The sequence below is a fragment of the Ambystoma mexicanum genome, chromosome 2q, assembly GCF_040938575.1.
Source record: "Ambystoma mexicanum isolate Mex_15411 chromosome 2q, UKY_AmexF1_1, whole genome shotgun sequence".
In the NCBI taxonomy this organism is placed as follows: domain Eukaryota; kingdom Metazoa; phylum Chordata; class Amphibia; order Caudata; family Ambystomatidae; genus Ambystoma; species Ambystoma mexicanum.
In genome coordinates this window covers 1,004,914,720-1,004,926,626 of record NC_090924.1, presented here as the reverse complement: position 1 = coordinate 1,004,926,626, position 11,907 = coordinate 1,004,914,720, and the positions used below count along the sequence as shown (strand labels likewise).

The window sequence follows — 11,907 nt, the reverse complement described above, 5'->3', positions numbered from 1 at the left end:
CCAGCGTCAAGAAATCACGAGCAGGGCCCACGGGCGAGTAATACCGGGTGGGGTCCCATTGCGGGATCCCAGCGCTGAACTGCAGTGACATGGGAACTTACTAGTGTTATCCTATACGCCTCCCGAATGATGCCTGAACCTGTGATCTACAGGTTACAGTACAGCTGCGGGGCCGACATCCTACTCAGCTAGCCACCAGATGCAAACATGAAAAGCAACACGATGAGCCACCCCCAACTGTCCGATTGGCAAACACATATAGCGCCACGTCAGCGAATGACACAGACAAGCGCCATGCCCTTAGTTGCCACCATGACCCACTCCAATCTGTAGGTGATCCAGTCCGGTTATGTGCTTTGCATTCTGGTAGGACTTGTAGTTCCACTATTTCTATTATAAAACTCGGATTGCACGTCCCAGAATGCAAAGAAAAAAACAGGACTGGATAAGAGCCATCAGAATGGAATGTGTCATGTTGGCAACTATGCGGTGTCAACCTGATAGATATCAATTTCGCCCTGTCCTGGTCTCTTAGTATCACACATAAATGCACTCTGGGAGTTGTAGTCTCGGTTAACAGGTACCATAACTTTAACGTGAACAAAAGGAAAGTGCAGGACTGGGTGTGCCACATTGTCAGATATCGGAAACCACTTCGGTGTTTAATCGCAATGCAGCGAATCGTAAAAAGTCGCATATATGCATCTATTGTGTTTTCAGGAAGGCAAGCGGTGGCCTCTCTCTTGCTGTGAGTCAGAAGCACATGAGCGGGAAGGGTTGGCAGGTTCTTACCCAAGTCTGGCTGCATCGCGCCTTAATTCCATCACATGATGGGCCCCGAAGCACGGGCGCTGCCCGGACAGGATGGGAATGGGGGGAGGGGGGATTCAGACCTGCTGATAACCAGCCTCAGCTGCAGCCCATGGCCGAGCTTTAAAGGGCGCTGGAGGGAGGCAGCCCGCGTTACTCTGCCTTCAACATGAGTCGAACTTGGGCGGTGGCTGTGCTTCTGCTGCCGGGGCTGTTGCTCGGCGCGCAGGCTGCAAAGAGTGAGTGGGGTGGACGGGCACGGCAGGCGTGGGTGGGGCCGTGGGGGTGGGTTTACTATGGCGCCTAGTATCCCCGGGTTTACTATAGCGTCTAGTATCCACGAAGCACGCCGCCGTGGGACTAGTCGATGGCGCGTATTTAGTTTGCCACTTGTATTAAGGATGTGTGCACCCTCCCCTGCCCCCCGACCCCCCAAATTAATTCAGGTGATTTCAGTATAGGCTAATCCCTCGTGGCTATAGGTGCGCTAGTTAACATGTGTCCATCCTTCTATGCAGGCCCTCGGGTGAATATACTGGTAGTTTGTACCCCTGAATCACAGAGGTGGTTGTGGGGCTGAAGTGAGAATGCTACATTTCAGGGGCGTTGCTAGGTGGGGGGGGGGCTAAGGGGGCTATAGCCCCTGATCTTTTGGTTGTAGCCCCGGATAGAATCTCAGGATCTACAGCCAAAAGACTAGCTAGCCCCCAGTCCCAACAGTACTGAGATCAGCTTAGCCCCGGGTCCTTTCCAGACCTAGCAACTCCCCTGCTACATTTTATGTAGCTTTTCGTCCCTAGTTAATGTCTGTCCTGCCTATATCGGCCTTTATTATTACCCATGTAACCACACGTGTGGAACGTTCTGATGGGTTCAGCCAACCAGAGAGACTTCCGCCATTCAAGGCGCTATTTGCCTTCAGTTGCTCGGGCTGACCGGGAGCTCCCTGGTGCCTGCGGCCGAGTCCAGCTCCTGCGTACCTACTCCTCTGCGTGGCGGCGGCCTGCCTCGCACCTCCCCGGCAGAGCTATTGACCTTCAGTTGCTCAGCCTCCGCCTTCCCGGGCTGACCAGGAGCTCCCTGTTGACTGTGGTCGAGCCCAGCTTTTACGTACCTGCTTCTCTGCGTGGTTTGTTTGTTTATTTTATTTGTAAAGCGCTCCAGACCCAGGGGTATATGGGCGCTCAAGACTATGAATATGGTTGCAGAATACAGGATATACATTTAGAGCAGTTATACAGTTAGTTTTTGCCTAGGAGATATACATTGGCAATAATATGTACACAAGAATGATAGAGGCTACTGCCCAGACACAAGGTGGTAGTGAATGAGAGCTGGGTGCTGTGGTGGCGGGCGGCCTGCCTCGTTCCTCCCTGGCAGAGCTCTTCCTTCCTTCATCCTGGGTGGTGGCTCCGACCAGGCCACCCTCAGTGCGGTGTTTACCCTGGGTGGGACTGGCATTGAGGGCAATGGGTCCATGCCTGAACCCTAAAAAAATGACATGCTGGTGTGGGCCACATTTTTGGCCAATGTGGGCTAGTTTGATAAGTTGCTTCACCATGTGGCTAGTAGTATTGACCAGTAAATATTCTTTACATGCACAATTTGCATCACATTTTATCAAACACCACTTCCTTGGTTACTACTACTGAACAGTCTGTTACAAAATAAATGAATAGTTACTTGCAAATATGAGCCACTTTTTCATTGGTGCCCGAGACAATTGTCTGACCCTGTAGTTTACCTCGCGTGGTGGCCATAGTTCCCTGGTTGTGCTGTTTCTTGAGGCAGTAAGTGCAATCTTCACGGCCCTGGGTGTTGTCTTTGCCCTCTGTGGTGCAGGAACTCCTGGGCACCTGATGCCTGAAGCCCTCATTACTTCCTCTTCACTTCGATGAGGCGGCCTTGGGTGCCCAGCATGCAGCTGGAGCCATCCCTATAGACAGAACATGCTCGGCTTTCAATTTAAGCCGTCGGTAATCCGGAGCGATAATGTCTCCCTTACAAGGCTCTTGGCAGTGAGTGGCAATAACCATAAAGGTGCTGGCCTTGTGGTGGGTAAATTCGCTTACTACCATTCAAAGAAAATGGGCAAAACGTGTTGGTTGAATGTTTGCCTTGTGCGTAATCGGTTGTCCTTTGTCAAGTATTTCAATGGTACGTATCTTCGAACTGGAAGGTTTCTCTACATCGATCTTCCGGTTTCCCTGTCGCGGCTTAAACAGTATGTAGTCTGCCATGTTGACGCTGTGTCCCGTCCTTTCTGACTCTGAATGATTGAATGCGGTCAAGTTTATTGCGTGTTCTGAATTGCTCGGAAGGGTCCTTCATGACTCGTGTGTTAGTGATCGCTAGCGGGCTACTACTTCAGGTCACAGGCCCACGGCGAACCAAGGGCCGGGCATGGCTAATGTCAATTAACCTCCGTGGTTTTGAATTGACGTTTTCATTCGGAGAAACTTCTCCCAGTGCAATCTAGATGCGTTTGGAAAATTGCTTCTTTTTGTAGTATCTCAATCTCCCTTGGGCCCGTATGTGTCCGATACTTTTCGGATAACTGATCAATCCAGGCTTGGACTGGCTGCCTATGGAGTTGCCAGCCCGTGGTTCAAAGATGGGTGGTCTTTTGACAGGATGAGACTTTCATATTGATTTACACCGAGTAGACCGGTTTCATACGATATTACACTAATGTTCCGAAGTAAATGTTTTCAAATGCATAATTGCCACCTACTTTACCTTGCATAGTCGGTCTGTTCTGGATAGCAATGCAGAGCACTATTTCACTGGTGCCTGGACAGATTGTATGCCCCGGTCCGACCCTGAGGACATCTGTCCCTCAAGAAGGAAGATGCCAGCTAGTGACCAGTGCACACCTATAGTACCAGCCTGCACTTGTTTGTTCTTTGAAAATGTAAACATTGACTCCTTCCAGCACTGGGTGTCATTTTAACCACTGACATTTATTATGCAATAGCATTTACGTAGATGCGCCTTACAAGCTGCAACTAATTGCATTGTGGCAATCATCCCTGGAAGACAAAACTGAACACCCTCCAAGTTCAAGACCTCGGCTCTGGAATGTTCTTGAGCCTTTAGGAACGGGATTACTTGCATTCAATGGTGCTTGGTTCTGCTGCTGTCCCTGCGTGCATTTTCATGGTGTTGCGTAGCTATGAGCAATGTGTGTCTTTATGTTGGGGTGGAGCTATTGTGGTAATAAAGGGCCATCCTAGCGTTTTTATTTTCCTGTGGTGTTAGTTTTGAGAGTGCTCGTACACCTGAAGCAGCATCTCGCCGCAGAGATTCCCATTTTATGCAAATATTTAGTGTAGGGTATCAGGAACATGGTGGTCTTGGGGTTGAGGCAAACATCAGGTGATCCTCAACTACAGTGCAAGAGTTCCAGGCCTTGGCTGCCTGTACTTCTCACATGTGCAAGACTAAGGCCGGACCAATAACTAAGCTTTATTGCACAATCTGAGATCTGCTGGATGGAAACCCTAGTCCCTCTGATACAAGGGATTTATGCACCAATCGCAAGGTGTTATGGAATACTTTCCTTGACCGACGGTACATGGGTCTTGGTGGCCGATTTTAACAAGCATTGGCAAAGCCAACTCTTTTGGTTTATGTATGCATATGAGCACTTGGGTGCTAATGGTTTTACCAGGCCATGACAGTAAAAGGTGGAAAATGGGTAATAGCTGGGCATTGAATAGCCGTGCCTGTCGAATGAACAGAACCAGAACCGAAGCTGTTGGCTTTGCCAGTGCTTGGTTGTAAGTAGAGGACACATCCTGCTTATAAAGTGAGGGAGGGCCCACTTAAACACCAGTAGAGGATTCGATATCAGCCATCGACCCTCCGAAGGCTACCTTGGTGGGGAGCCTGCCAGTGTTTTTTGTTACTGCTTGATGGAACTAGCTGAAGGATGCAGGGAGGGGCAAGTAGTGCATGGGGAGTGCCTAGCTATGGGTGGATACACGAGTAAACTCTCACATCTATCTTTACTCCAATGCAATGGTTTCGAAGGGCACAGGCTGCCACGTTCACTAGCCTGCGGTGTGCCAGATGGCAAACCTACTGTGGATGAAGGCATTCAACAACTGCAATTTATGGGCACAAGAAACAATCCAGAAATCTATGTCGTTTGACAATTTAAAAAGCAGACTTCATTGAGTGTCAAATGATAGGGGGTTGGGTCATATTGCCAAGGCTTTTAACCTGCATTACGCATGCAGGGCATTGGCCTGAGATTCTGCGCTCTAGTGTAAAGTCAGGTATAGGTGCAGTGGCGTCGCTAAGGGGGGGCCAGGGTCCCCCATTGCCCCCCTACTTAAGACGAGCTGTGACCATGTCCCCCCGCCCTACTTTTGTCTGTGCCCCCCCTACTTTTGTCTTTGACCCCCTCTGTTCCCCTCCTAAATTTGATTCCTGGCGACTCCACTGTATAGGTGCTCCATTTGAGGCAATTCTTTCATCCCCAGATAACTTATGGGACTATTGTATTTGGATGGTGAGTAGTCACTATAGCCATATTTTATTTCTACTGCTCTTGGAGTTGACACCAGACTTCAGGAAGGACACCTCGGGCTTTGATTTTTACTTGCTTTCAAATCAACTCCCAGCTTCAGTCAATGGAAGTGACCCATCGCATCAACTCCCAGCAGGAAATGTATAGTGAAAGCACATTACTGGGTACAATGAATTGCCACGGACTTTCCGAAATCAGTACCTTAGTTCAAGTGATCAAATGACCCTGTCACCAGTTTCGTTTCCACAATAATTTAGCGAATTTCTTGCACTAAGCTCATCTGCTTGTGCCTCTATGAACCTTTTATTACTGGCTTAGTTCTAGGAAGCCTTCATATTTGCATCCTTGCTTATCCTGCTGATAAAAATGGCCATTTGAGAAAGGGAGGGGGCGAGGGGGGAATGGTTGAGTTGTCCAAATCTTGGCACCACTGTAAAGTTTCCCTAGTTGGCCAACGTCCTTCTTGAGATGCGGATAACTGCACAGCCTCGTTGGCTTCCACTGAACCTTGAATCAGGTTGCTATGTCTCCTTAAAATATCCCGGATTGCCTATGCGTGCAGCGTAGAACTGTCTGTATGTGATACGCTGAGGTCCTGGGCATTCCTTTTTCGCCTCCTGGATTTTCCCTTTGTCATGTCTACTGTAACTTCTAACACTGCTGTTGCCCCCCTTTTTGTAGGGGCTTGAACTCAGCCGATGCAATTGTAATAACTATTTCCACATTGGGTCACACTGCAAACTGCTAAAGGGGTGCAGCAAAACCCACCCTAGAGTAGGATGTGCTTTCCTTGCGTTTGCTGGGGGTAGAGCACCTGTCCTGATCCCCTGGCAGCGTTCCATTTGTTGCGTTCCCCATGATTCGTTGCCTAAACCGGGTTCCTTCTGAATAGAGTAAAAACAACCAACGGACCAACAGTCGGGCTTCTGCCCTCTGACTGTACCACTTCAGAGGCCACTTTCAAAGTGGGTTCAATGGTATGTTTGGATATGGCGAACCAGCTTGTTTTTTCTTTGTTGCTGCCCTATCTGATTGCGCCCCACCTTATAATTCAGTTCCCAGCATGCTCTAACACCACGGCATTGGCTGCAGGTACTCTTGATCATCCAGTGGTTGTTAGTGAAAGTAGTCTAATTTGTGTGGTTGTTTATTACCTGCAGGGTTTCGTGATGTGATGCATCATCAGCGGACCAGCTCTGCTCCATCTGGTTGGATTCAGGACTGGTCACCAGACAGCAACTCTTGGGATGAGAAGCGCTATCCTGCCTGGGGAGACGAAGACTCCAGATGGAACAACTGCTGGAAAGGTAATTGATGGCTGCGTCATAATCCTGTAGGGTCCATGGTCTTGATGCTGCCGGGCTTATGGCCCCCTTCATGGGCCAGTGATATTTACGCTTTGTTTTGTAGGTGGCAAGGTGGTGGCTCTCGTCACCAGTGACAGCCCAGCGCTGGTGGGGTCCAACGTGACCTTTGCAGTCAACCTACAGTATCCCAGGTGCCAGAAGGAAGATGAGAATGGAGACATAGTCTATGATCAGAGTGTGCAATGCAGGAATGGTAAGCCCTAGCACTGGCATCTTATTCACTCCTAGGGTGCTATATACGGGTACTGGGCCCCGCAATAGTCTTTAGCATTCCAGAGTTGGCTCCATAAGGGAAGCATTCGCTTGTTCTTGCTGCTCCGACATTGCTGTTTCTGCCCTAGAATCATCATCATCATTGTCTGCTGGGGAGTTTGTCTACAACTGGACTCAATGGCTGGACTACTGCGACTCCGGGAACTGCTTCAATGGCTCGGCAAGCAATTTCCCCGATGGCAGGCCCTTCCCTCCTCACCATGACTGGAGAAGGAAGAACTTCATCTATGTCTTTCATACACTTGGTGATCTTACTTTGTAGTATGCTGCAAATTAAAGCTAAGATTTCTCTTGGCCATGCTTCTAACTTCTAACTTGTTTTAGGTCAATACTTCCAACTAATCGGGGGCTCATCTGCAATTCTTTCCATTAATACGACGAACATCACCCTTGGAACGCAGCTGATGGAGGTCTCTGTATATAGGCGAGGCCGTGGGCATCATACCCCTGTAACCAAAGCAAGTGGTGCTTATGTTGTAACAGGTGAGGCAATGGCTGTGCTTACATACTATACCAAGATGGGCGGTTCTGAGTGGGCAAAGGGTATCTAGGGTTGTTCAAAGCATACTATTATCCATTTCTTTTTTTTCAGATAGCGGTTGGAAACTTGTTCATTAAATCTGCAAATGGCATAATAGCTGTAAAATTAGTTGTTAGAAAATAAATGGAGACCGATGAGAGCACTTCAATACTAACTTGACCAGGAGTCACATGTTGCTGTCTGTTATGCCACGTGACGAATTGGTGCCATTGCCCTGCGCCTATAGTTTCAACTATGTGAGTTGCATGCAGAGCTGGTTAAATTATTCTTTCAACGTTTGTGTCGAGGCCAGGCATCACCCTGGTCCATACTTTCTGGCGAGCAATTCAATTGCTCCTAAACTTGTGTGCCAAAATGCTATGCCAAGAATTTCTCACCAAGCGATCATCTGCCCACGTGGGATTAAGTAATAAAGTTGTAACATTAAGGAGCCAACTTCATTTAGTACCTAGTTGTGCATCTGCTGTAACCAACGTTGGAGTCCCTGAATACCCGTCCTTGAATTTCATGGAATATTTCCATTCAGCTAATCTACTGTAATGCGTGAGAAGACTTGTAAATATGTTGAATTCAGAGCTCTGCCTCAACTGCTCCTCCGTCCACTCCACAAACTGCCGTTCCTCTGTGATTCTCCTTCCACAATCATGTCATGGGCTTCCACCACATGCCACAGCCCTCTTCCTTCAACCAGTTCTACGTATCCTCACTCCATAGTCCCGCAAATAGCCTTGTCCTGCTTTCCTCCCTGACCTCGTTGGGATCCTTCACTCCGGCACACTATGCCATCTGATCTTCCACCCACGGGGCTCATGTTGCTCCGTTTATCTCATTCTCATGAGGTTTTCATTCAGGATAACGGCCCATGTTCATACCATGGCATCACCCTGATATTCATATCCTACGTCTAATGGTCCTGCAGCATTCCTACACTACTTTGGTTCTGACCACCTCGCATGCTGTTCCTAGTGCATCTGGTGGCCTCGGCCACACCCATCCCCTTACCTCTGCATGTGAGGGCTGTCTTACTCTACGCCTTATTTCTCGAGTTTCTAATTTATCTCCACTAGCATAGCTCGCTACAGCCAGGGAGGCCTCCTTCCCCTGCTGAATTCAGACAATCGCCAAGTGGCATACATCTCTCACTGTCTCTTGCCCATCTTGTAGTCTCCTTCCACCCCGTTGATCTGAGGATCATATATTGCACTGGTGCAATGTTCAATAGCAGGCGAGTCTTTGAATGATGCCCATTGTCTGACACTGTTGCCCTCCCTATGGAATGTCTCATGCGAAAATCTTGATTGTCGTCGTCACTTCTGAACATTTTGTTAGCAGGTCTATTGCAATGCAAAATATTGTGTAATCCTCACTGTGTATTAGCCAGCTATTTCTGTGCCAACCTTTTCCTGTGGCGCACTGGGAATCTAAGTCACTGTCATCAGACTTGTCCCACCCACTTTGGAGAGGGCACTCTGCTCTTCAATTTGCATGTCACAGCCTGGCCCCCAATGTTCTCTTATCCATTAGATCATCTTTCTGATTCCCCCTGATGGCCTCCACTTTCTCTTTATCCACAGTGGTACAACTGCCCCCCTTCAATGGCATGCATCAATTGTTTTTTAACTTCGTTCCTCTCCAACCGTCATCACATTTTCGATACCATCTAATACGTCTTCATTCTTGCCTACTAATGGCCTGGCTCATGACTGCCAAAATAACATTAATTTCTTTGTCAGTTAGCCTCCATGTGAGATTAAGGATACCTGGTTATGCACTGCACCTCCTCTTCAAATGTTCTTGTAAATTCAAACTTCAAACCTTTTTTTTTTTTTCTGTTCGACAGCTTATCCAAACCTTTGCATCATTTCTTTTTTTTTTTTTAAAGTTTATTTACAAAACATCATGTTACAAATCACAGTAACTTCTCCTAAATACCCACCTCCCAACCAATATAAAACGCCAAGTTTCATATAACTGAAGAAATCTACCCGAGATTTTCTCAAACCCATTTTTCCACTTCTCCTATAAAGCACCCTCTCCACACTAGCCAGATCATGCATTTCAGATATCCACGTCGCTATATTCAATGTCAAAGCATTCTTCAAATTCCACAAGATAATCTTCTTACCAGTCATTGCCCCTCTGAATAACCACTTCTTCTTCTGATTAAGACATCCAAAGGTTCATCACTGCCCAACACCACCACACTGAAATCCAAGGCAGGCAGCCCATCAATCACCTCACACCAGCCCAATCTCACCCCAAAACAGTCTCACCAATCTACAATCCTATAGTAGATGTTCCAGCGTACCAATCTCACACATACATCTCCAACAATCAGCACTCTCCAACATCCCTCTTTTACACATTTTTTCTGGCGTCCAAAATATCCGATTTAGAATTTTAATCTGTCTCGACCTCTCTGACTTAACGAGCACAATGTCACATTCACACACATTTGCTGCCATAGATTCTCTGTGATGTCCAACCCAATCCTTCTGCCCCATTCCTTCCGTAGTGAATCATTGCCTAGATAATGTGATAATCATTTCTCTTGATGGTGTATGATCCATGTGATTCAAAATCACACCCCATGTGAACCATCAGAACTTTGCTGAAGCCCCCTTCCCTCCCCATGGTTAATCTCTATCATGTATACTCTTTTCCTGCACCTTGCAGCTCTGATGCAAAGGCATAATATAATGCTAACCCCGCTCTTTGTATGAGCGCAGCTCCCAGCTCCTTGAATCCGTTGCGATGATCGTTCTTACTTGCTTATTGCTCAAGGCAGATGCATTCTTCAAGTTCTAGTTTTTTGGATTTATTACTTCTGTCCACTCAATCTCTCAGGACTATTTTGTAGGCACACATTTGGTGTAGTACTCGGCCACGCCTAGAAATGCCCTCCGCTTGTCTTCTCAATATCTGCCAAGTATTTCTTCAGCTCCATTCCTGATGTGGCCCAAGTATCTTATTTGTTGCTTATTCAATATACACTTCAGCTGTGTCAACCCTGCCCTTTCTAACTGGCAGCGCACACCTCCGTCTTCCACCACGTTCCTCCTTATTTCTCTACACCAACATATCGTTTTGGAAAAAATGAGCCTTCATCCCCATCAAATATCCTATGGATGGTTTTTGAACCTGTATTTGCTGCTGGGGTTGACCTCTGGTGTGGTGAACCATGTGAGGTGCTTTTGATGCCTTGTGCAATCATACTTGGTGATATGCCACATATGCCACTGATCTAAGGTAGAGAATAATTTCGCTGGGCCAATAGTGGATAGCAATTCATGAATATTCGGTAGTGGGTGGCAATATTGCATTGTTTAAAGCCTGCAAATCAACGCATATTCTTAACTTCCCTAATGGCTTTCTTACTACTAGAGGTGAAACGCACTCTGGAGGGTTGACTGCTTTGTATTATCCCCTGTTTTTCTAGTTGTCACAACCGCCTACCTCATTGTGAAATAAACTATGCACGGTAGCATCACAACCAGCATTGGCCATACCCTTTGAGGGATCCTAGTTTTTTTTTCCAAACTGAGTGGATCATCAACATTGGGATCGAATTTCACATGTTTGGTGAGCTCAACTCAATCTCAACATGCTGCTTATTTCCAATACAAATACCTTCCTCCGGACTTACTGGGCCTTTTGTTGTGAACCGTCCTATATTGCTCTTTGCACCTCTATGCCACTTTTTAGATAGACGGGCTCCTATTGAACACTGCATTACATTTTTCATGGGGGCAGTATGGAGTATCTTGCACCAGAATCCACTTTCGTTGCTGTAGACTTACATCCACTTGAGGGGTTGGATAGCCCCACAACCACAGTGCATTTGCCCCATGCGTCCTCTTCACGGTTCTTCTATACAGTGTTTACAGCATTTGTGTTCTCCACTCCTGACTTCTGCAGATTATGTTGAGCTGGACACTCGTGAAACGATTGCATCACTTTGGCAAGAGCACATGGGTGAAGTGTAGAGAAGAGAAAGTCATAACTGCCTTACTGAGTCAGCAAGAACAACCATTTCGGGCAGCAGAAGCAAGGGTTTAAGCTAGGAGCAGCAAGGTACAGACAGCGGTGGTCAAGGAGTGACCATCGCTAGAAGACATCCAGATTAAGAAGGAGGTAGAACCTTATGTAACCTGGATGTAAAAAGCACTTGCTGAAGAAGCAACATGGAATGTTGCTGCAATAGTATGCTGAAGGTGTGGGGGAGTGGGCCTCGATGAACACCAGGAAACCAGAACACCATGAGAGGTGGGAAGATGTCTCCTGTGCATTTTGAGGGTTACAGACCTCTCAGTTTGTGAAGCAGAACACCTGTGGTCGGTCATGGGCGCGGCATAGGGGACTGGTAGGGATGGTGTTTT

The 11,907-nt window shown here is 47.3% G+C and overlaps 1 protein-coding gene across 1 annotated transcript in view; it reads left to right on the top strand.

The window, feature by feature from the left end:
• Positions 1-893: 893 nt before the first annotated feature.
• GPNMB (glycoprotein nmb) overlaps positions 894-11,907 on the top strand; it is a 38,809-nt gene continuing 27,795 nt past the window's right edge. The window contains exons 1-5 of the mRNA XM_069648324.1: positions 894-1,049; positions 6,508-6,654; positions 6,758-6,907; positions 7,056-7,232; positions 7,312-7,470. Coding sequence (XP_069504425.1) covers positions 980-1,049; positions 6,508-6,654; positions 6,758-6,907; positions 7,056-7,232; positions 7,312-7,470 — 703 coding nt within the window. The 5' untranslated portion in view covers positions 894-979. The remainder of the gene's footprint in view (positions 1,050-6,507; positions 6,655-6,757; positions 6,908-7,055; positions 7,233-7,311; positions 7,471-11,907) is intronic.